Source organism: Apostichopus japonicus, chromosome 7 (assembly GCF_037975245.1).
Source record: "Apostichopus japonicus isolate 1M-3 chromosome 7, ASM3797524v1, whole genome shotgun sequence".
NCBI classification, from domain to species: domain Eukaryota; kingdom Metazoa; phylum Echinodermata; class Holothuroidea; order Aspidochirotida; family Stichopodidae; genus Apostichopus; species Apostichopus japonicus.
Window position 1 is genome coordinate 24,942,328 of NC_092567.1, and position 26,451 is coordinate 24,968,778.

Consider the following 26,451-nt stretch of genomic DNA (forward strand, 5'->3'; position numbering starts at 1 on the left):
TAAAATACGTTTTTAAACAAATCAAACATCACGTAAGGAAAACAGCCGCATCTGAACGTGTGCCCCAAACGTACACCAATTCACACCATCGATGTTAGTTCATCATCTACATGTTTTTTGTTGTTGTTAATCTATGTTGATATCGTGAACGTAACACTTTCTACTATCGACATTTTTTTTGCGACCCTTTTGGCGTGCCATATGTAAGTACTCCGTATACGTCCGTTCTTCAGTGTATTGACTTCTATAATCTATACTAAATTTGGCCTAACACCATATCCAAATGTCTCGCGACTCTAATGAAGTTTCAGGTACTAGTACAGTTTTTATTGGAAGTGATCTAATAAAAGGCCAAGGCGTAATGTAAAGAGAATAGATTCGGTTGAGCCTTCCAATTTTTCATCTATTCTAGGTTTTTTTTCGCACAAGTTAGGCCGTACATTTTACACATGTACCTAATTCGCTAATGTAAACAGCAAACTCAAAACTCCCGTTCAAACTCAACAGCAGCATCTTACACAGTGTAGGATGCGAAACTAAGATAAACGACATGAAGAAAGAAGCACGAAATTTGCAGCAATGACATAATACTCCGCAACTCACACACAGGATAGTTGACATCGTGTAAAAGTAGTGGGACTAGAAATTTCTTACATGTCGCAAATAGTGTCAGTTTGGATGGCAAATAGATCGATTTCTGGATAGGCGTACTTATAAATCAATATTAAAGTTTATATTACTTCTGTGTAGTTCTCCTTTTTGTATTGAATAAATTCGAAAAAGTCGTACAGAATGCTGAGTTACAGTAATAGTTGAATCTACTTGAAGTTTTGTAGATAGTTGAATTTGGAGATGGGAAGTTGGAATTATAAGTCAAGATTACTGTTGAAAGAAAATATGCAGCCTGTAATTGGGATCTATAGTTGTTGGAATTCATGAGAAAGAATGCTGGTGAATCATAATCACTGTATGAACATTGTAGCTGTTAATTAAGGGTCATGCATTGGTTGGGACAGATATAGAAGGGGGGGGGGTAGTTCCAAAATAAAAAAGTAAGCTTTCAGTACGTGGTTGGGTACAAATTCAATTTGTTGCCTTGTGGGATTAAGATATACAATCCAGAATGGTTTGATTTGCAAAACTCACTCCATCCTCAACCTTCGTTGTTATCACACTTACTGTAAAACCCTGGGTAAAATAGGATAAATACCGAACTGTTTTTTTTTTATGCAGAAGAATTGAATGGGTGGTATCTGGGTATAGGTGTGTCAGGGTGAGGGTAATTACATAGGAAGAGAATTGGAAACAAGAGAAAAATTTTTTTAAAGAAAAACTTTAAAAGCCATTCAGGGAAAATTACGCTCATGATATCAGTATTTTGACTTGTAAGTCTCTTGTCAATTTCAGATAGGAACCCGTCTCCACCGTCCGAAGAGTTTGCCAATGGAAACGGAGAGTTATTAAGAGGTGACAGTATCGGTGACACGGTATTCAGTAAACATTGGGTCTTCACTTCCCTTATGACGCTGCTAAAGGTAAGATCAAGTGTTGCAAAATCAATTATACTAGTGTCACAGCTCGGTGTGTGAACAAGAAATAAGGACATGAACAAGTAGTTGAATTAAATGGTATATTAGATCTTCAACTGGCTAGATATCTACGGAGTACAGTGAGTGTGTCAGGGGATAGTAAGCTTGAGAGAACCGTGCTTACCATGGCTCCTACAGGTTGAATCACACTGAATACAATTGGTGAAAGTTACATATATACTGTACTCTTTTACAATGGATGATAGAGGATGGGACAGGAAGTTACTCTGTCCACATATTTACTGTACCTTACTTCTTCAACAGAGGTTAAGCTACTGAGAAAATGACCACACATAGAGTATTAATTCTCATGTACTTTTCCTAAAAGGTGCATTGTTTTATGAATGCTTGAACTGTAACTTTGAGACTGCTTCATTAACTTTCAAAGCTGTTTCTTTTTGTAATTTCAAAAGTGTTTCCTCTTTATAATTTCAAAGGCTGTTGAGAATGAAGATGAAGGTAAAACTGATGGAGAAAAAGAGGCTGCAAATCTCAGTGGAATTGAAATTGATAGTGACCTGGAGAATGACCTCTGTAAGCTGTGGGATATGACTGCAAATGAGGTAGAAGATAAATTTATATTATTTTTTATAATAGTAATTATTATTATTATTATTATTATTATTATTTATTATTATTATTATTATTACTATTTATATTATTATTATTATTATTACTATTATTATATATTATGATTTTAATCATTATTATTATTATTATTATTATAACTTTTAAGGACTGTTTAGAACTCAGTTGGCAGATAACAGTAACCCTGTGGTCACCTGTCAGAATATTGCTCTAGTCTCTATTTGTGTACAATTAATTCCGCAGTGTTTGTTAATTGTTTATTATTCTTTATTTTCATCAGGATGTGTCACTCTTTCTGCAAGAATGGAAATCACCAGATATGCTCCTTTCTGTGATAGCAAAAACTAATGCACCAAGAGTCACTGTAAGTTTAATAGTCTGAGGAATGAGTAGCTGTAACTAATGCACCAAGAGTCACTGTAAGTTTAATAGTCTGAGGAATGAGTAGCTGTAACTAATGCACCAAGAGTCACTGTAAGTTTAATTGTCTGAGGAATGAGTAGCAATAACTAATGCACCAAGAGTTACAGTAAGTTTAATGGTCTGAGGAATGAGTAACAAATTTACTGCTAGGTGACTCAATACATGTGTAAAACTGCACTAGCTTTACAAAGATGCATAACACAACCTTGTTTTTATTCCTTTTGAATTATGAATTCCTTTGATTAATTATCTAACTCAGATCTCAACTTTCTTTGCTTCTTTCACCAGGAAATATGTATGGGTATATTAGGTAACATGGTTTGCACAGGATCAATCAGCAAATCTTTGTCAGAGAACGACAACCTCGTAACTCTGACCCTCTCCATGCTGAGTGGAAGGGATCCTCCCACGTTGGTGGAGACGTGTCGATTCTTGAACACCGCCCTCTCTCACCCAGGGAGCGCTAATCGGTGGCTCACCTTCATCAAAGAGGATGAAGAGGTCTTCCAAAACCTCGCTTTTATTCTGCAAAGCTCCACAAATAGTAAGTGTATAAAGGAAGAGGGTTCCTCTCACCTTATCCCCTCATACCCACACCCAACTGCAAATCAACTTCTTCACCAATCAAAATAAGGGGGAATCCATAAAGAGAAACAGATAAAGGTATAATCATAAAGAATCCCTAAAGAATTTTCAGTGACTAGCTAGGAGGTGAAGGGAGGTGGGAGATAATGCGGGGCGGGGGGAGGGGAGAGGGACTAAGAAATATAAAAACTATATAAATACCATCCTTATGTGCATGAATATGCATGTTGACTTCCCTCATTCTTAAGCATACATATACAGCTGAAATAATTCTACAAAACATGGTCCCATCCCCCCCCCCCCCCCAAACCTTCACCAACTTTCTCTACTAATTGATATGGTTCTGGGTTATAATGATATAATGATACCTGATTAGAAAACTGAATTTCCCTTAATTTCAGAAGAAGACATTTCTTTGTTTTGTTTTACTCCCCCTGTTCTTATCAACAGTTGACCTTTTACATAACACTGTGGACCTTATAGACTTAATTTTGGATTCCAGTGATGAGATCACAGAGAAGTGGAGCAGTCCATCGTTAATTGATGGCTTGGTAGAAGCATTTAAACAAGCAAGGTAAAGAATAAACATCAATCATTCCTAATTCAGTTTGACCTTCATGCAATTTTCTTTTTTTATTTCAGTGACTTTGTGTTTATTTTGAAGTTGAGGGGGGGGGGCGAGGGGGTGAGGCTGGGTGTAGGGCTGAGTTAGAAGATTACTGTCAACATTTTTTAATGAGAGGAATGCAGTTTGTTCTTCTTAGTTTTAACTGGAATCTCTTAACCATCGCTAAATGGTTTTTGTTTGGTGGAAGAGGGAAGGAAATCGTGGAGCAGTGAAATATTCATAAAAGTTAAATTTGAACATTTCAACTTTTTGGAATGGGATTCAACTCAGGCTAGAAATTGAGTGCAACAACCATACACAAATAAAACCAATGTTTTGTGTTGGAAATGGAGGGGAGGGGGCATTGGGGTTGGGAGGGACTGGAGAGGGAAAGGTGAGAGTAGACAAAATATTCATAGAAGTCAAACCTAAACTTATTTGAATGGGATACAACTCAGACTAGAGATTGAATGCAACAACCATACCCATGTAAAACCAATGTCTTGTGTTGGAAAGGGAGGGAGGGGGCAGTTGAGGTTATTACAATATATCTCAGAATAACATCGCAACTGATGGAGACACCCTTCTAGAGTTTTTCACAAAATAACACTATTTAAACAGGTAATTAATGAATATGATTTGGCTTTTATTGTGATTTAGTTTTACAAGATTTGATCTGCAACCATTTCATTAGTATTAATGACCGGTTGAAACCCAATTACGAAACTTCTAACTTTCTCCTCATTATTGTAGATTGTACATTGTGGATTTCACTTCATCCTTGAGTAAATTTTTTTAAGTTATAGCTCTGTGTCTTATTTCATCTCAGGTCTGAGAGGAAGAGTACTTTGTCTGTTATCTTACATACCATTCAGTTAATATCAGTCACTTCTCTTGGCATCGACTGTTTAGGTGAGTAATGTGTTTAAGTTATAGCTCTATGTCTTATTTCATATCTGGTCTGAGTGGAAGAGTACTTTATCTGTTATCTTACATACTATTCAGTTCATATATATATATATTTATACATATAAATGAGGATTGATAGAACTTTTTTGGTAAATCGCAGATAAGACCAATAGTTTTAACCAAATATTTCTCCTAGTTAGATTAAAGAAGATACAGTTATGTGCTAATTGCCAATAGGTTTGACCAAATATTTCTCTTAGGTGAGATTGAATGAGATGCCAACTCAAATAATTTACTACCAATATCATATTCATGTTTGATAAACCAGACTCAAGTTGTGCGACTCTTAGCAGTCCAATACTGCAATATCCTCCTTTCACACAATTTGTTGTCTGTATCTTACAGTTAAAATGAATGAAACGATCATGCCGATTCTTGCCCAGTATATATCTGATATCTGCGAAGAAGAGGTGATTGCCATAAAAGATCAAAAGAGGGCGCTAGCATCTTCCATCATTGTTGTCAACAGTCTCTTGAGAGATGAAGACAAAGTTAGCAAGATTCTTTTCATTGGTAAGGCCGCTTTCGACACTATCTAAGCGGAGCACCGCCACTGGCTGGCGCGGAGCGTACAAATATTTTTTGAGTAAAGATACTCCCTAGATCGCCGGAAATGACCCTTTCCAGGCCTTGCTAATTTGCAGATAAACGAAGAATAAATAGGTGTCATCGCCATTTTGTCAGAAAATTACACGAACAAAATGTGACAAATGTCAATAGGTAGATGAGAGCGCAATAAAAAAGTCAATAATTGCGAATAAGTAAAAGTGGTAAAAAGCTGAAAAGGGCGCCAGCAGTCCATTTGAGTCCATCAGGGGGGGCATCCCCCCCTGACTGTATGGACGCTCTGCCACTGGGTAAGGCTATTTGGTAGCAGCACTCAGTGAAGTGTTTAGCAGATGTATAGTATTGTATTTTTTTTGGCATATGTTGTCCAGTTACAGAGTTCTTGACAATTCATAATCATGGACGTTAAATATAAATCTAAGAGACTGACTTCGGTCAGCTTGCGGCTTTGATAAGCCGATGATGGCTTCTCCGCAAGTTCCTGCTTGCAGGAGGATCTAAAATACATACATAGATAAAACACATCAAATAATAATTAAACAGTTACTTGATCATTGTAACAGAACCGAAACAGTGTAAAACAAGAAGAAGAAGAAGAAGGAAACAACTTAAAAGGAACAAGCTTGACAACTCCATTACAAAAGTTGACTTTAAATACTAGAAAATAAACATGTCATTAACAAAATGGACACTAAGGAAGAGCAGGGAAGCTGTGCCTCCTGCGACGAAAGCACCCAAGAAAGATTCTGTTCCCTTCTGTAACATAACCGAGGGAAACAATAGTATGCAGGTACAACCGTTTCCCCACCCCACCCACCCCCCACCATCCTCCCTATACATAAATAGTAGGTGATTATTTAAATTTATTACCCTATCATCGAAAATTGATAACTTAATCACTACCATCAACCAATCCAAATTAATAAGTCTCATTTGCTAAGTACTTGGTTCAAATGAAAATTTCAAATGCAGATGCTTCTTTTCCACTACTCTCAAGTGCTTTTGTTTGGTAACATTTTAAAGATGGCCAGGGGTTCAAGACAGCTGCTTTTAGTATTTTCTTTTTCTCTGTTGCAGATTCTACCTCCAAGAAACTCCTGAAAAATCTCCTCAAACTTTTCCAAGTCGCTCAGAGAGATTACAAACGAGAACTTTCACAGAACTCTGGAGCGATTTTGGATAATGATGTGGATGGAAACTCTAATAATGCTTCAAAGGAAAATGAAACTAATCCTGTAGCGGTGATAACTGGAGATTGTGAAAGTTCCCATAATGCATCAGAAGGGACAGCGGTCGACTCTACTACACAGCTTCTACTGTCATCGTTGACGTCATTTGCTCGATTGCTTCTTGATCTATCTGTACAGGTGAACATGAATGTTAGACTAAGCAACATGATCATGTATATGTGCATTGTTTTCAAACATAAAGAGCTCCACCTAATTATAATCAGTTCTTTCAGGTGTATTACTATCCACAATGTGGCCTGCGTACAAATTAAAGGGGAGGGGGGACAGGGGGGAGAGGATGTGCATGGACAGAATTTACAAATCAAAGTGTTGTTGAATGAAATGGGGTAAGGATGGTTGTTGGGGAAGTTGGTGACAATGCTTGTTGACTGCAGTTTGGCACAGCATTGTGGACATTTTCAGGACAATGTCTGACAGGAATAATCTTAAAACTACAAAGCAGAATCAAAAAGTCTCTGCTTTGTAATATAAGATTATTCCTGTCAATATGAATAATTGAAAGTCCCAAGTTTTTTGTTGCAGGGGCATGATGGTAGGGTATGAAATGGGGGGGGGGGGAGGAATACAACATTGAGTGGAAGAACCCTATTGTTTTCTGGGAGGTCAAACGTCATTGGGGGTCATCAGAGGTCAAATTGTGGAAACATGGAAATACCATATCTCATGAAGGAAAGCTTGGAATAATTTCATATTTAGTATGTAGTTGTGACACATTGAGTTCAAGACCCTTATTACTTTTGGTGGAGATGAAAGGTCATTTGGCATTACCAGGGGTCAAATTGTGGAAATCTTGTTATCCTTGCCATGTGCATGAATCATATTGAGAAGAAGTTTATTGTTTAATGTGGAGGTTAAAGGTCATCTGAGGTCACCAGATGTCAAACACTGAAATCCTTGTAAACACTATATCTCAAGTTAGGAAGCATGGGGATTTAACTTGAGATATAGTGTTTACAAGTGGCATGCGGATGCGTTATATTGAATAGAAAAACTGAATTGCTTTCGGTAGAGGTCAAAGGTCATCTGGGTCACCAGCAGTCAAACTCTGGAAACCATTTAAACATGATAGCATATCTCATGGTAGAAATCAGGACATTTATATTATAATAGCTGTTTCTGGTGAATAAGCACCAGTATATTGCAAAGAAGTAATCGAAACTTCAATGCAGTTTTGATGTCTGGTTTTTCTGTTTCCTTTGTTTGTTTGCTTTTGTTTGGATCACAATGTCAGGCCCTCTAACGTTTGCATAGGCCTTTTGCAGTAGATTAGCAGCTTATTAACTTTGTTGTTCTGTGTCTCCCTGTATAAAATGAATTGAGGATCATGCTTGGATCACAAAGTCAGGCAGTCTTTTGCAGTAGATGAGCAGTCTGTTAACTTTGTTGTTCTGTTTCTCCCTGTATAGAATGAGGATGTCCAGGAAGCTCTTCAGGATAAATTTGAAGAAGGTAAAGATATCACCTGTCTGGAGCTACTGAGGGAGCTGTTGGATTCGACGTGATGAAATCCTACTACAGAATCATTCCTTCATTTCATTGGTTGAAATCCTTCCCGTCATATATGGAGCTGAACTTTATAATAGATAATTGACCTAGTAATAAGTCAAGGATTTTAAGTGAGATATTCAGCTGCATTTCTGTTGTGTAATGGAGTCATTACTTGAGTGTTGTGTAATGGAGTCATTACTTGAGTGTTGTGTAATGGAGTCATTACTTGAGTGTTGTGTAATGGAGTCATTACTTGAGTGTTGTGTAATGGAGTCATTACTTGAGTGTTGTGTAATGGAGTCATTACTTGAGTGTTGTGTAATGGAGTCATTACTTGAGTGTTGTGTAATGGAGTCATAACTTGAGTGTTGTGTAATGGAGTCATTACTTGAGTGTTGTGTAATGGAGTCATTACTTGAGTGTTGTGTAATGGAGTCATTACTTGAGTGTTGTGTAATGAAGTCATTACTTGAGTGTTGTGTAATGGAGTCATTACTTGAGTAACTCAGACTTGTTCTTCTAGTTATTGAATTATTCTCTGTTATTCTGTTTGGTTCTTCTACTCTTCTGGCTATGCGGTATTTACCGTGTTATTGATTTAGTCCCAGGCATCAAAGTGGGCCGCGTGTGAGCCTGCAGGCAGGCCAGCCATATGTGGTTTTGTAGGATCGGACGATAAGTTTTCAGTGGTATGTGAAAAAGTGGAGGTGCAGGTGGAGGTTGATGTGGTTTTGTCTCCTGTAGTGGTCTGTTCGAGTCTGTATACCAAAGTTTAGCTGTAAAGTTTTCTATCTGTAGGGTGGGTCACGTTAAAACACATTCTGAAAACAGAGTTAAATGACATGCCAATATGATATTAGCACAGGACCAGGCAATATGTGATGTTAAATTGAGGAATGACATCAGATAAGATTATAAAATAAAGTTGGAATAAAACCATATTATTTGATGTATGCATATATTATTTTATAGTGGGTCATGAATTATTTTACGAGAGCTACGTAGAATAAAGTGACAGCTTGAATAAACCCAAAAGTTTCGGCATAAAAGCAAGTCAATCCACTGTAATAACAACTATCAAACCAGATAAGTTTTTTTATTTATATTAATATTTTTATCTCTATTTTTTGGTTCCTTGCTTTTTGCAAAGCAAGGAACCTATGCGTTCAACTTGGCGTGTGTGTGTGTGTGCGTGTGTGTATGTGTGTGTGTGTGTATGTGACGCTTGGCTTGTGTACACGATATCTCAATAAGGAAATGATGTATCATGATGAAACTTGTTGGGTGGATAGCCCATAGTAAGAGGAAGATCCCTATTGTTTTTGGTGCCCGCAAAGGTCACCAAAGGTCAGTTAGATGCCAAAAACCAATATATTAAAAACAGCAATAACTCCCATTGACAGGGTCTGACATGGTTGATATTTTGGGAGTAGTTGTGAATGGGGTAAGGCATCGTTTCCAAACATAACGGTAATGTGATCGAAGGTCAACAAAGGTCAATTAATGATAAAAAACTAGTATTTTTGCGATAACTTGAGAACGAAATGTCCGTTAGGGTTGGGAGTTGCTTCAATGTAATCCAATTGTCGACCCGCACCTGGGTGACCCTTGACCTCAATTTGACCTTTGGTGACCTTTACGTGTTTTGGGGGATTTTTACAGTTTTGATGCTATTTTCAGATGTCAAAGGTACCTTCTGAACATAAATGTCAATAGGTTGACCCCGTGTGACCTTTATGTGCGAAGTTATATGGGGTCAAAGTTTTTCGGTCGGAGTTAGGATGGTTGTACAGACTTGTCGTTTTGTTTTTTGGAATCAGGAGATTAAACTACATCTGAAACCAAGGTCAAAAGGTCAAAGGTCACATTAGAAAAAATGTGCTTATTTTGGGAGGAAACGAGCAAAAAAGAAAATGTTTGGTTTTGATGCTAGATTTGGATACCAAAGGTACCTTCCGATCAAAAATGTCAATGGGTTGACACCCGTGTGACCTTCGTGTGCGAAGTTATACGAGGTCAAAGTTAATTTTCAGACATTTAATGCAATAACTCCCAGTTCCAGGGTGTGACGTGGTTGATATTTTTGGACAAGTTGCAAATGGTATAGGGGAATATTTTCAAACTTAACGGTCATGTGATCCGAGGTCACCAAAGGTCAATTAATGTTAAAAAACTAGTATTTTGGGAGGAGAAAATGGGCAAAGAAAAAAATGTTTGAATTTGTATAGTTTGATGCTCTATTTAGGTCTCACCGATCAAAAATGTCAATAAGTTGACCCAAGGTGACCTTTGTATGTTAAGTTATATGAGGTCAAAGTTAATTTTCAGACATTTAGTGTAATAACTCCCAGTGCCAAGGTATTACACGTTGATATTTTGGGACAAGTTGCAAATGGTATAGGGGAATATTTTCAAACTTAACGGTCATGTGATCCGAGGTCACTAAAGGTCAATTAATGATAAAAAACTAGTATTTTTGCGATAACTTGAGAACAAATTGTCCGTTAGGGTTGGGTGTTGCTTCAATGTAATCCAATTGTCAACCCGCATCTGGGTGACCCTTGACCTCAATTTGACCTCTGGTGACCTTTTTGTGTTTTGTGGATTTTTACAGTTTCGATGCTATTTTCAGATGTTAAAGGTACCTTCTGATCATAAATGTCAATGGGTTGACCCCCGTGTGACCTTTGTGTGCGAAGTTATACGAGGTCAAAGTTAATTTTCAGACATTTAATGCAATAACTCCCAGTTCCAAGGTGTGACACAGTTGATATTTTTGGAGTAGTTGCAAATGGTATAGGGTAATATTTTCAAACTTAACGGTCATGTGATCCAAGGTCACCAAAGGTCAATTAATGTTAAAAAACTAGTATTTTTGCGATAACTTGAGAACGAATTGTCAGTTAGGGTTGGGAGTTGCTTCTACGTAATCCAATTGTCCACCCACATCTGGGTGACCCTTGACCTCAATTTGACCTCTGGTGACCTTTTTGTGTTTTGTGGATTTTTACAGTTTCGATGCTATTTTCAGGTGTTAAAGGTACCTTCTGATCATAAATGTCAATGGGTTGACCCCCGTGTGACCTTTGTGTGCGAAGTTATACAAGGTCAAAGTTAATTTTCAGACATTTAATGCAATGACTCCCAGTTCCAAGGTGTGACACGGTTGATACTTTTGGAGTAGTTGCAAATGGTATAGGGTAATATTTTCAAACTTAACGGTCATGTGATCCAAGGTCACCAAAGGTCAATTAATGATAAAAAACTAGTATTTTTGCGATAACTTGAGAACGAATTGTCCGTTAGGGTTGGGAGTTGCTTCTACGTAATCCAATTGTCCACCCACATCTGGGTGAACCTTGACCTCAATTTGACCTCTGGTGAACTTTTCGTGTTTTGGGGATTTTTACAGTTTCGATGCTATTTTCAGATGTTAAAGGTACCTTCTGATCATAAATGTCAATAGGTTGACCCCTGGATGAGCTTTGTGTGTGAAGTTATAGGAGGTCAAAGTTAATGTTCAGACATTTCATGCAATAACTCCCAGTGCCAAGGTGTGACAAGGTTGATTTTTTTGGACAAGTTGCGAATGGTATAGGGGAATATTTTCAAACTTAGCGGTCATGTGATCCAAGGTCACCAAAGGTCAGCTAATGTTAAAAAACTAGTATTTTAGGGGGAGAAAATGGGCAAAGAAAACATGTTTGAATTTTTACAGTTTTGATGCTCCGTTTAGGTCTCACCGATCAAAAATGTCAATTGGTTGACCTACGGGTGACCTTTGTGTGTGAAGTTATGTATACAAGTTCAAAGTTAATTTTCAGACATTTAATGCAATTAAATCCCAATGCCAAGGTGTGACACGGTTGATAATTTGGGACAAGTTGTGAATGGGGTGTTGGAACATTTTCAAACTTAAAGGTCATGTCATCTGTGGTCACCAATGTTATCATATCTGTTGACCCGCTTGTAGGTGACCTTATACTTCTTACATTTTCGACGCCATATTTAGATCTCAAAAGTGCCTTTTGATCAAAAATCCGATCACATTTTGTGATCACAAAAGTGTTGGCTATAGTGTTGGTTACTTTATGCGTACATGTAGGACCACAATTACTTGGACTATTTGAGCCCAATCTTGCTTGATAATATTATGTGTATTGTCATATACCCCAAGCAAGGAACCACAGTGCCCTTGGGCTCTTGTTTGTTAGTGACGCGGTTTATTTTATGACGGCTACATTCAATGACATGAATAATGACCAAAGGTCACATAATGGTTAAATATGTATATGGTTGCATGGAAATACCAAAATTATGAGAGAGAAATAATATATAGGCTGACTTGACTTATTTATTTGATAAATGTGGACAATTTCTTTACACTTTAAAAGGATAGGCTCAATAATATATTAAGAATCCATATGTGATATTAACACTGAAACTAATGCTGTACAGGGTCCAGCAACAAATTTTTGAAATATAACAAATCTAGCTGGAAATTGAGCATTGAAGAAAACATGTAAGATGAAGTGTTTTATTTATAGTCACCAACTTGATCACAAAAGAGATATAAATTACTTTGATTGATACTGTAATTAGCTGATTAACAGATGAAACAGCAACATTGAGAAATTTCTAATTGCTTAAAAGAAATATGGAAAGCAGAATAATAGGAAGCACAACATGGCTTGATTTAACTTATGCTTACTTGAACGGAATATTCCTGACTTCAGCAACAAGCATACTAGAGGTAAAGGAAGGTTTTGTTATGTTTGCTTGTATATTTTCTTGTATTACCAATATTTTATACCTTAATGGTAAGTTTCTATTATACTGATAGTGAATTGGTTTTGATTTTGATTCTCCCATCCCTCCCCTCCCCACCCTAACTCCCCTCCCTAACTCCTCACCAGCCAGCAGAAGATGGCATTGGTCTAATAACTGCTATAATCCACAATGTTCTAAAATTAATCCAAAAATAACAGATAATGTTTGAGCTTCATTCATACCAATACTCACTTTCAAATAACAGCAGTGAAAAAAATTCCTTTTTGGGATTCATAATTTTGTTTTCAGGAATAAAACATGATGCATTAGCAGGCAGACAGTTTCATCTGGTATGTGTTCGAATACTGTTATGCTAATCATATAAATATGACGGGCGATGGGATGATTCCACTGGCCACGACATTGACTCCTGGAGGGTCACTATAGAGGTTATGGATAAATTAAATTGTATGCACAGTTGATAATGATAGTTTCATTACATGGACAATGTTGTACATGATAAATAATGACTAGTATAACTACATTGATACCATGGCCACAGGGCTCATTGTAAACAGTGACCATTTGTCATAGATGGCAATTATCCAGGGTTTGTAGATCCAGGGGAGGCACACAGGTTTGTAAAAAGTCCTGAAAATTAACCCCTTTCAATATATTAGAATAGTCTCTATTCGTTAGTGAAAAGTAAGCTAGCGTATTTGGCACAGTACAACTGCCTTTAAGTAGTCGAGTAATATATATTCAAATTAATTAATAACTATTACAAAGGAATAATAATGTGGGTCAGAAAAAAAATGCATTAAGGATGCACTTTTTTTTTTTAATTTTGAGGTAATTTTGTGACTGGCCGTCAAAATCAAAGTCGAACTCGAACTCTGTGTTTTCTCCAATATTGAATCCTCTTTCGCCACTGATAAAAGTATCCCTCATGAGAATAACTTGATTAAAGTTGAGTTAATTCTTTATTGGTCAGTCCAAGTTTTGCAGTACACTCATAGGTATGTTTTGTAAAGCTCACAACCTCCTTGCTTTCATTTCCTTGTGACCCGCAAGGATGGCCTTTGACCTCGATCGACAGCAGCATTTATTGATAGGTAAGCACAAACTTTCTACTGGCCGCCATTTTGATACTCGGAATACAATTTCTCTTGAGCTTGGTAGAGCTTCGTCAACTTCTTGATTTGTTTCCCACTGATGGGTTCTCCCTTTGCATCATGGGTAGGCATGCCCTGTCAATTGAAAATGCAAAATATACAATTTAAGGCCTGTTTATGCATTATGAGTGTTCATTTCATTTATTTCGTCTATACATAAGAACAATAGAACACAGGGGAATAGTATAAACAGGACACTAGAAAAACAATAGTAGTTTATCGAGCTAGCGACCAAAAAATAACAAATAACAATAAAAGAAGGTAAAAAATTAAGAGTAGAGAAAAATAAACATGAGATATTCAATACTCAGTCAGCGTACTTTTCAATTAGGTGGGCTTTTAGTTTGCGCTTAAACGTTACATAAGATTTAACATGTTTTAATATCATTCAGAAGCACTTTCCAGGTTTTATAGCAGTAGTTATTCAAGAGTAATTTACCGTGTTTCGAGTGATGTCTGCCAACTGAAAAATGGGTATTATTCCTCGTACTCTATGGGCATACAGCCATCTCCATTATAGCTATTAATCTGCTGCAGGTTTTAGTTACATATATTTTGCAGAGATGAGATTGTGGTGGTTCTAGATACTCTTTAAGTTCAGGATTTTTTTTAAAAGATTTTTGATATGACTTCTTTTCTTCTTCCCAAACATATTTTTTAACTAATGCGGAAGTGTGATAGATCTGCACCGTACAAATCTCTAAAACGAATTCGCATTATCAAGTTTATTGAATGCACATAATGAAATCAGTTTTTTTTTGGGGGGGGGGCAGGGACATGCTGTGCAATGTAAAAATACTGTGTTTCCATCAATCAGCAGTTATTTTTTTTCAGCAGTTATTATTAGTTTGTTTTTTTCAACGCCTAAGCAACCTGCAAGGGCTTGTGGATTACAACTTACACATCGGGTGGCTTCTAATTCAACATTTTAAACTCAAATTTGGAATCTTCTCAATTTAGAAAGTCATTTCCGATGGGAAAACTGTAGATTGCTCTTGGATGAAAAAACCCATGTTACTATGACCTGGCCGGGTTTCGAACCCATCATTGATTCAAACACCACCACCTATATCCACTCGGCCACAGCTTTTGGCCATAGCTTTGCCACAGATAGCTACACACATTGTCACGTATGTCAAATCAATAGGTTTCCACTGTGAAACTGCATTCAAATACACATATTTTTCCATGTGTGTTCATATGCATTTTCCTTTTTGTTTTTACCTGCGATCACATATAATAACAGATATTAAGGTTTGGCACAGAAATAAATACCTTGTCATCAAACTTTGAATATTTGTCAACATCCTTCTTAAACATCTCTGATGGTGGAATCCTTCTCTGGGCCTCTTTAGCAGCCTGCCTCTCCTCTTCCTTTCGCCTAGCAGCTTCTTTTTTCAATCTTTTCTCCTCCGCTTGCTGTTTAGAAGGGAAAAAAAAAACGGAAAAGAAAGTTTTGGAAAACACTTGATATGCAGATGTACATCTCTCAAATATGTTGATCATATTGTTAATAGCACAAACAGGGACAATTCTACTTTAAGTTGAACTTTGTTTATGCATTACTGACGGTGAAAACTAATCATTAGGGCTAAAACCAAAACATAAAATTTTACAATCTTGAACTTGTCAACATGTAAAAAACACAGCTACTTTACACCCAATGAGCTGCTGATAGGTTTCCAAAGTGTTATAAAAACAGCAAATCATTGCACCTCTGAATTGGTTATAAAAGACTGGTCACCAACTATTCGATACTATTATTATAGTTTATCTTTAGTTCGCATCAGCTGTGCTACTTTATTTCAAAATCATCTGTATCATATGTTGATATTGTTAGGCACTGTGTGAAATAGAAAAGCTGCAGCTAGCTGCAAAATCCTCTGCAGAAAGACAGAGTCATTATTAACAGAAGAGATTATCCCAGCAGACCAGCAGTGCCTACTGTGTGAAACTGCAGAACTTATTATTCAAAATCAACATACCACACCTGAAACAGTGTCTTACACTGTTTCCAGAGTGGTTAAGAGAACGAAACATATCTGGCATCTACCATGCTCAGTACAAGGCTCAGATAATCATAATAATAAATAACAATCATATAGTGCCTAATACAAAAGTTTCTAAATCAAAATAAAATAAACTGTTAGCAAACTGCTTATCCACTAGAAAGCCTGTGTAATAGAATTTAGCCTCTGAAGAAGATCCTGCTAGGATCGAAACGTCAGGCCAACTTACTTTTACACATAAAAGTTTCTAAGCGCTTAACAAAGGAAAATAGAAACAAATCGAACAAACACTAAGAAGAAAAAGAAACATTTTAAGCTGTCTTTTGAAACTTTCAAGTGTGGGGGAGTCACACACACAGATCGGGAGTTCATTCCAAAGGGCAGGTGCAGCAACAGAAAACCTAGATTGCCCTCTGGTTATTCATGAGATGTATCTCTTCTTATTCTTTAGGCCTGTTGTTGTATTTGTTTCCTTGTATAACTGACATCCTTATCTGATCCTCCCATTATTTATTTACTTTGATGGTATTTTCCCCTTCTAGATCTTTTTGTCTCCCCTGTATTGAAATTAAGAATATGTACAGGTGAAAGAACAGATGATGGAATGGTTTACTGTTAACTCACCTTTAAAGCCATTTCCCTCTCTTTCATTAGTGTTTCCCTGTCCACCAGCTTCACCACTGACTTCTCTCCTTCCCTATCTTCTAGCCTCACTCCTAACTCCGGAAGAACATTGTCTCGAAGATCGTCACATAGTTGTAGGATTTCCGTCACTAAAATCGGGGAGATGAACAAAATAGAGGAATAAAAAACTAAAGGCGAGAAAAAAAAATAAAAACTTCTGGGTGTCTGGAAAAGTGTTAAATCAGAGACAGAATGGATAACCAACACAGATATGTGAAGTTTTTAGAGAATAGTTTAGTTTCAAACATTTTACAGGTGTGGCACTCATGTTTAAAGGGTGTGAAGACTCGCGCAAGAAGAAACGTCTAATGCCCGTCATCTGACCTAGTTTCAAATGAGGTGTAACAGAAGTTTTAGACACCACCATCGATCCCAGAAAATACACACACAGCTTGCGTATACCGTCGGTAATTAGACACTAGTGTACAGTCGACATACAGCTGCGGTCAATACCCACAGCACAGTGTACAAACGATAGCGATGGACATCTCAGGTCCAGCTAAAGATAACAAGGTATCACGTTTCATTATTGTCTGCATTTTGTAGCGACAAGAGAAAAACTTCACTTGCAAGCAATGGAAAGTTAACTTTTCCAGTGCGCGGCACGCAGTTTGGGGCGAGTCTTCAATGGCTTTAATACTAGAAGGGAACGTGTTCGTGTATGTAATAAGCACTTCCGCCAAACATTGCAAGGTACGTACCCTTCTGATTCTTTGCTGTCTGTCGAACTGTTTCTCGAAAGGAGGCCATGGTTTTGAGGTAAGGCATGACAGCTTCTTCTACCTGTCAAAGTAAGAAGAACCATAACAAAGAAGCTAGTAATAATTCAATCAGATTACATAACCAAATTCCAAATCAAATCAGATTCACGAAAAGAACACTAATCCAGTTTTCCATTTCGTACAAATGAAGAGATTGATTTGCATGTAATTATAGCCTAACCAGTTGGTGCAACAACTACTATGAACCTTTTTGCATAGTTTTGGATGTTTAATGTTCCATCAGTCCATCATATGATCAGCCATAATCTCTGGTAATATAAACCAAAGTCTACATGTTAAAGTTAGGGTTTTAATATCACTGTCAGACTGACTTTTTTATATGACATTGCTACTGACAACCATGAGTTATCATGCCATAAAAATACTAGAGGGTGCACAGTGCTAGTGGGTTACCGCTTTGGATCGTAAGTTAGTTGCTAAGTTAGGTACATTTAACAGAGACAGGACACATACGTAGAATGTAAAATACTTACATTTGACTGGCCTTGCCCAGCCACTGGAAAGCCGATTGGTAGATCCCCTTCAATTGTACCAAAAATCTAAAGAGGAAAATATAGTAGTTAATGAATTACTTGTGACCTAGATCCCTTAAGGAAACAACTATTTTCTGATTTCTGTGAATGTGAATGGTTGATTGATTACACATTTATAAGGCACTAATGGGCTTTCACTCATCAGGCATAAGCAAATTTAAGGTATTCATATGCCAACTGAAGTATGCCATAATTGACATTATTCAACTGCAACATTAATTTCTCTTTTCTTTATTATTTTGTTATATTTATTGGTTCTGTCTGCTTCTGTGACAGCAAATCACAACTGACATATCTGTAACAATCTTTGAAGAATTGATTTACAAACTAAAATATCCTTCCTTTTCATTCCTTCTCTTTTCTTCACAATCTTGATTATTTCTGCAGGATTCATCTTAACAATTAGACTGACCAGAAAAATATACAAAAAAAGGGAAAAGAGGGAAAAAAAACTGTGATATTGCTGTGTTCACAGTGACTGACGTTCACCGTGACTGGCATTCACAGTGACCGACGTTCACTGGGACAGACGTTCACTGGGACAGACGTTCACTGTGACTGATGTTCACTGTGACAGACGTTCACACTGACTGACATTCAACGTGACTGACACTCACCGTGACTGACATGTTCACCGTGACTGACGTGTTCACTGTGACTGACACTCACACTGACTGATGTTCACACAGTGACTGACGCTCACTGTGACTGACTTTTACTGTGACTGATAAGAGAACTCACCCGTAGCAAATTAGTCACATAAGATGCATAATTTTCCAATATATTTCTTTCAAATGGCTGTTTTGAAGCTCTCTTTGCTTGTATATAGATATTGCACTGTCCAATGGCAGTCCGTACAGCATCCAAAGCGGCTTTTGTATCTACAGAGTCACACAGGCCCTGGTGTACCTTACTCTTACACTCTGTGAATCTAGTACATAAAAACAAAAAAATAGTGATCAGTAATAATGGAAACACTATTATAATTTTTATTTCAATCAAATCCAAAAGGTCATGTATACAAAATCCTTTCATTAGCTTTCTTTTTTCTCTACTGGAACATTTGAAACAAAATATATTCATGCCACGAGATCACTAGACAGCAAAGATATGGTATCGTAATTCCAGATCCTCAATGTTTGCAATGAGGACATTTCATGATAAAACGATAGAGATGGAGGCAGACCGGAATTGGCCAGTCAGGAGGGTCATGGCAGTGCTAAAAGGGTAATCCCATCACCGATGATATGTAGAGTTAGAATGCAAAGTGTTTTGAGGAGACAGGTAAGCTGTACTTAAAACAACAAATATCAACAAATAACACAACTCACAAAAAAGTACATAACTTACAGAGCTTGGGGAGAGCTTCAGGGGGAAACACAGCAAATAAACATCAAACTATCTATTTAAATTCAAACATATGACTTACTGTTGGTCCAGCTCTATTTCCAAGGGGCCCCATTTTTGAAAAGCTTCGCTCCCTTTTGATGGTAGATCTCTTAAAATATCTTTGATATTCAAAAAGAATTCCTGCAAATGAAAGAGGTTGAAATAGATTTAGTTGGGACAATAAACTCTGGTCAATAATTCAGTGTATCTTTGATACAAACTCCTGACATTTGGTATAAGAAATTCATCATATTGGGCTTAAAGAACAAGGAGGGCGTTGTGGTCAAGTGGTTAAGGCAGTGGACTTGTGATCTAAGGATTACAGGTTCGAGCCCTGGCCAGATCATTGCGTTGTGTCCTTGGGCAAGGCGCTTTATCTCCATTGCCTCTCTTCACCCAGGTGTATAAATGGGGACCTGCGAGGTAACTTGTAATTATAGTTGCGTGCGCCGGTTTGTGGCTGCACCCTATGGGAAGTCCCCCGGGGGACACGTGGCTGTGGTGCACTGTGGTGCCCCAGGAGAGATTGATTGAATTGTGCACACTTTGGTGTGTGGGTGTGACAAGTTACCAATGACCAGGGGTAATAATCAGCGCCTTGAGCACCCTGTAGGGTGGATATGTGCGCACTATAAATCTCTGTTATTATTATTATTATAAAGAACATTCCAGACATTTGTTTTCTTTATCTTAGGCATGCACCTTGATATTAATAACATGTCTTCTAAGAAATTCCATTGAGACAAACACCGTGTACAGTACATCAAAATTTTGTCCTGGGCCTACTGTAGCTGCCACCCATAAATTTAGAAAATCACCAAATATATTCTCTGTGGTGTTTGATGATTAAATGGAAAATTGACTGAAACTAAGTAAACAAGAGCAGACACATGTATCATAACTTGGTAAACAACTCATGGCATGAAAGGGAGGACGTTTACTGTGAGATTCCATTTGGAATATTCATTGCCAGTTAATTGTATTTTTATCCATTATTTGGCTTGTGACCAGATGTAAACAGTTGATGACCCATAGCTTGGTAAACATGTGACTCTAAAGATCACCTATATTTTGGCATCATGCCAAACTTTGCTTCAACAGTCTTTTATCAGTACCTTGATAGAGACAGTAGCTCTTCAAGTTGACGGTAAAAGTACATCCAAAACTAAATCCCAAATGAGTTAAAATGCTGCCAGTATAACAGAGAAAGTCTAAACATTTTCATCATTGGTAATATATTGTAATCTTTCTAGTAAGTTTGAGTTGAATATTGGTAACCTTCTTTCCTTTCCTTCTATGATCAGACTTACATTCACCATCTTCTCATATTGGAGAGCACATTCCATAGTGCTAGCCGAATAATCCATTGTATCTTTCCACGAGTGCAACAGGAACATGAATCTTATTTGGCGTGAGGTGTACTTCTTGAGGGCATCCTGAATGGTGATGAAATTTTTCAACGATTTAGACATCTTGCATCCTTCTATGGTCAGGTGACCCGAATGAAGGAAGTATCGAACCCAGTGGTTGTTTCCGTAGTAAGCCTGCGGGGTAAGAAGACGAAATAACTACGATGATCTTGAATCTGTTTGCCGTATCAAAAACAAGTCCATGATCCCAAAGACCTAACTGGAGGACTTCTCAGGAGGGGTGTCATTCTTATGCAAAGTTGTAAGCTTTAACTCCCACAAAGAAGTAATTTCATGCTTGGGCTGAACTGTTGTATTTCTGCTACCATGATACACACTGTTGTATTGATGTCTGACGATCATTGAGTATATTTGTAGCTTTGGCTCCCACAAAGAAGTGATTTCATGCTTGGGCTGTTCAAGGTGATCAGAAAACAGTTGTATTTCTGCTACCATTGGTGCACACTGTTCAAGTTGTACTAAGGTCTGATGATCATTGAGTATATTTGTAAGGACAATTAGTTTGACATAGAGAGTAATGCACGGTATTATTTGGATCACACTGGAATATTCCCCACGTGAGCATAATATCAATTCCGGGAATTAAAAAGTACCAACAACAAGGAGCCATTAGATGTGTTGTCCAATAACATTAAGTTTATGTGGCTTGTTTCAATATCTGAAAGAAACCAATCTCATTAACACAATTGTGCAAGTGTATGGAGCGGCCACTTTTGTTTTCACAGCCTACTTTGTATGATACTATAATGAAACTATCAACTAGTATAATCCTATATATTATACTACATACACTATATAGTATAATGATGCTATAACAATACTATAATACTATATACTAGTATAATACTATATATAATACTACATATACTATATAATATAATACTATATACTATAATGATACTATATACTAGTATAATACTATATACTATATATCATAATACATATACTATATAATATAATACTATATACTATAATGATACTATAATACTATATACTATATATTATGCTACATAAACTATATAATATAATACTATATACTATAATGATACTATAACACTATATACTAGTATAATACTATATATTATACTACATATAATATATAATATAACACTATATACTATAATGATACTATAATAATAACTCCTCTTCTCTCCAAACAGCTGACACTCATGACCCCTTTAAAGAGCATAACTAGAAGTATATATGGTTTTCTTTTTTTTTTGTGGCAGATGTAGGACACTTTATAACTTCATAGAGCTAGTAGGCGAGTCTGCTCCGCTGTGAATAAAGATATTCTGACTTAGTGACCAAAATGAGAAATGTTGTTTCAAATTTATTTCTGTTAATGAGATACTAACACAAGTGAATCAATACAGAGGACACAGGAAAACAGGGCACAGGAAATACAGGATATTACAGGACACAGGAAATACAAGATATTACATGGCACAGGAAATACAAGATATTACATGACACAGGAAATACATGATATTACAGGACACAGGCAATACAAGATATTAAATAACTATCTTGTTGTATAAATTTCCCATTTACTCAATCAATATAGAAAACATGGAGGGCTTACCTCAGATTGGGCTAGCTCATTGTCATGATGGGGAAACTTTAAATCAACACCCCCTGTATGGATATCCATGGAATCACCCAACAAGCAGCTGGCCATAACCGAACACTCAATATGCCAACCTGGTCTGCCCTGTTTGTTAGAGAGAAAAGGATTCAAATTTTGAGACAAAGAAGTCAAAATTTAAATAAAAAAAATCAATTTTCCAAATGGTTTGAACAGGGTTGAAAGAATTTTTGGCAACACTATGTGAACAGATGTGCTGATTATTCATATGTTGTCACTCACTTTCTGAGGAGTCAATCAAAGTTCACTATAAGAAATGTTCTCTTCAAGGTCTATAAATCTTTCTATAAGTCTTTCATCTGCAAAGAAATTCCATAGTTAACCCAATAGTAATAATGATAATTATTGTTTCAACCCTAATTCCTATATCCAAAGATGGCTAGGCCAGGTAAAGTATCCTTAAATGTGTTGATCTAGATTCTATAAAGCAACAGAATTTCTCAACTTTTTAAGCATCTTTTATGGCAATAATCCATGCCTCTGGTAGACATGGCTTTGATAAATTGATATTCATTTTCACCTTGTTCAGCGGTGGGAATACACAGGAGTATACAGCAGATGAAATCTTTGTGAAAACATGCTTTTCCCAGAGGGTTGTGCATGAATTGAAAGATTTGATTGAGTCAGTTGTGCTATTTGAAACTTTCAATGGGTTTGAGAATCCATATATATTTATTTTATGCATTGCAACAGGAATATTATTAGCATCCTGTGCTAAACTTTCCTTCATATGGTCCCAGATGATGACTGTTTATTCCTCCTGATCCTTTCTTCAACTAAGCAAACCAACCTAATACAAAATAGCTCACAAAATATTATCTCTTGAAATGTTTATCAATGTGCAATTATCTGTCCCCTCACCTTCCCCCAAGGTGAGTCCCAAGTCGGTTCTCCCGGTTTTGCGGCCTTCCAAAGGGCAAAGTCATTGGCAGATTTCTTTTCGCTAAGTTGATCCTGGGATATACTGAGGTCTCCTTCGCCTTCTTTCAGAGCAGCCTCATCACCGAACGCTTCAGGAACAAGTTTGGCATAACTGTGCTTTTCTTCCGAGTCAAACTTTGAGGTCATGAAATAAACAGAACCATTCGCTTCATATCTGTATTTTGGAAGAAAACAGAATTCCAAATGTATATCTATTAAAAGTTAAGAAATTGTTTGACGATTGGTAAACCAAAAACTATTGAACATCAAATACTTACGCAAAGCCATTGTCGATGATCTTCTGAATAAATTCCACAACCTCGGGAACATATTCGCTGACTCTGGTCAAAACATCTGCTGGCATTACCTGCAACAACAACAGCAAAAAAAAGGACTCAGATAACAAGCATTTTTTTTATTACTGCAGAATATGTTGCCTTGAAAGATTATTTACAATTAAGTTGATTAATTATTAGAAGGTTCATAATCATAGAAACTTACATTAAGAGAGGCCATGTCTTTGTGATATTCTTCCTCAAAATGTTTTGTAAGAGCTGAATAAATGGCTTTATCGGTGACCTCACTTCCTCTTTTCAAGTCTAGCCAATCAGCCATTGGATCTTTGCCATCTTTGATTACGGTCTGCAAAAATAAAAAAAATCACAAAGAATATTAAGCAATTTGTGGAGAGTAGAGAAATTATGGGCAAGTTGTAAGTTCAAACCAGTGACCATAGATATATAAGTCCTATCTGCTATGCTTTCAGTGATCCCTATATAGCCACTTCATTGGTGGAGATCTGGCCAATCAGAAGCCACCGTACCTTGCATGTACCAGGAATCACACATCCTAGGTTCATTTGTGATATATAATCATGGTAGTATGAAAACATTGAAAAAGCAACAAAAGTATTAGTGTGGTATTATGTGAAATGAAGATGTTTGTGCACAATACTATTTCAAGGCAGACCAGGGCTGAATAAATCAAGTATTCTATTTATAATACTAATCATTTTAATTCAAACTTTCTCAAGTTTTTAGGCTTATGTATTAATTTTATGAACACAGGTTGTTAGAATATTTTTCAAAATGCTTACTGGTTGTCTCTGGAACAACAACTGGACGTCCTTTCTTTGTTTTTCAAATAGCAAAAATGGTTTTCCAGTTTGAAGAATAATGTGTAATGAAAGCTGTGGCTGAATGCACATATGACTATTCTTGGTTCTATTCGATAAAGGTCAGGAACTGTTCGGACTGTCAGTTCAAGTGCTAAAAAGCATGATAGAGAGCACAGTATAGAGTGGTATTAGCATTACGATACTGTCAAAACTAACTAGACATGCTTATAAAATGTTGCATATTCATGATATCTTCCTGCTATCATTGGCTCAGCCAGTTGGGACAATTCCCTAATGCTAATACCTCTCTAAACGTACTCCAATATCATGCTCTCAAAGCACTGGTATTGACGGTATAAATAGTTCCTAACCTTGATCTGATAGAAACATGATATTCATATTGCTCGTACTGACAATACGAGTGCTCTGAAGCGGGATATGACACTACAGTATAGAATAACTTGTCCAAACTGGGTGATTGGATTAGTATATGTTACCGACAGTTTAGTTTGGTTTACATATTAATTTTATTTTTTACCATAGCAATGTGGCAATTGCTGTTGCATATTCATGATATCTGTAGTTTATTAAACCAAAACTAAACTAAACATTAAGTAAATAATCTGGTTGTCCTTTAGAGAACCTCACATTATAGCCTTGGTTGTCTGACAAAAAAATTATGAAACTTGAAAAGTGCAAAGAATTTTTTTGATAAAACAGAATTCAAGACAATGACCTAAGGGTTACAAATCCTGTGTTCCATAAACTGAGCTATCCATCCTTTAAGTGGTGGTGATTCTTTAATTGATGGTGATCATTTAATTAATGCTGATCCCTACATTGCCATTACTTTGCTGATGGCTCCAGAAATCATAATACCTTCAAAGTAATGCATTCCATACTGTGTAACCATAGTCTACTTAATATGTATGAAAAACTGCTTGGTGTAATGTGGATTTTCTGTGTTTAAAAGTATTTCATTCTAACCTCCATTACAGCTCTGATCTTGTCTCCTCCTTTACTATCTTTCACAGCTAGCTTCAAGTTTTCTAGACAAGCTTGAGCCTTTGACAGAAACTTCTTGTACATTTCCAACTTTTCAGGACTGGTTTCAGCTGCCATCTTTGCATCAAAGAGCTACAGTATTAGACAAAATTTAAGAAAAAGAGAACAAGGTTGGAAAACAATATAAAATTAACAATGAAAAAAGGACCATCAGTTAGTATTTAAAAAATCTACCAGGAATTGAGACCAATATTTAAATCGAAGGTATCCTGGCTTCACTGCCAGAGTTAATTTACATTAAGTAGTGGGGAAAGTTTTATGTACACCTTCACATTTATTTTGCACTTTTCTTGCTCTGTGCAATTCAATTTTCAAGAATCAGATTGAAGATTATTATAAAATATATATTTATATATTGAATACACAATATAACACATATTATAGTATAAATATATATTATATTACTTACATATATATTACATAAGTATATATATATATAAATATATACCCCTAACCTTAACCATTAGCATGCACACTCACACACATCAACATGACCACACAGACTCCTTTTTGCCTTCTGCCGGAAATTAGACACTGGTTTCAATGAAACATTCCAAATTACATGAAATAAATATGAGTTGCACTTTTGTATAGGAAAAAGTAATAACAAAACTTCTTCATGAGCATATATCTCTCAAAGATCTCTTTAATACTTATCAACAGTTAAGTATCTCCATTCAGCTGTTTGTGGTTTTATATCTTACATATATCCCAAATATACTCTCAAATATCTCTCAAATATACTCTCAAATATCTCTCAAATATACTTTCAAATATCTCTTTAATACTTATTTACAGTTAAGTCTCTACATTCAGCTGTTTTTTGGTTTTATATCTCAATAGCATCCCCTATATACAACAG

General features: G+C 36.5%; 2 protein-coding genes across 2 annotated transcripts in view; one reads left to right on the top strand and one right to left on the bottom strand.

Moving 5' to 3' along the window:
• The first annotated feature begins 199 nt into the window (after positions 1-199).
• On the top strand, positions 200-13,530 carry LOC139969855 (protein saal1-like). Its single transcript, XM_071975187.1, has 10 exons — positions 200-311; positions 1,408-1,535; positions 2,027-2,152; positions 2,458-2,541; positions 2,889-3,144; positions 3,636-3,759; positions 4,622-4,704; positions 5,107-5,274; positions 6,406-6,695; positions 7,985-13,530. The coding sequence occupies exons 1-10, from the start codon at positions 284-286 to the stop codon at positions 8,078-8,080; spliced, it is 1,383 nt and encodes a 460-aa protein (XP_071831288.1). The 5' UTR covers positions 200-283; the 3' UTR covers positions 8,081-13,530.
• The window catches only part of LOC139969853 (cysteine--tRNA ligase, cytoplasmic-like), a 19,788-nt gene continuing 5,739 nt past the window's right edge, over positions 12,403-26,451 (bottom strand). The window contains exons 4-16 of the mRNA XM_071975186.1: positions 25,512-25,661; positions 23,909-24,049; positions 23,686-23,774; positions 23,348-23,582; positions 22,424-22,552; positions 20,719-20,952; positions 19,449-19,549; positions 18,761-18,950; positions 17,960-18,025; positions 17,406-17,487; positions 16,645-16,793; positions 15,287-15,430; positions 12,403-14,086 (exon numbers count right to left, since the gene is read on the bottom strand). Of these exons, the coding sequence (XP_071831287.1) occupies positions 13,967-14,086; positions 15,287-15,430; positions 16,645-16,793; positions 17,406-17,487; positions 17,960-18,025; positions 18,761-18,950; positions 19,449-19,549; positions 20,719-20,952; positions 22,424-22,552; positions 23,348-23,582; positions 23,686-23,774; positions 23,909-24,049; positions 25,512-25,661 (1,830 nt within the window). The 3' untranslated portion in view covers positions 12,403-13,966. The remainder of the gene's footprint in view (positions 14,087-15,286; positions 15,431-16,644; positions 16,794-17,405; positions 17,488-17,959; positions 18,026-18,760; positions 18,951-19,448; positions 19,550-20,718; positions 20,953-22,423; positions 22,553-23,347; positions 23,583-23,685; positions 23,775-23,908; positions 24,050-25,511; positions 25,662-26,451) is intronic.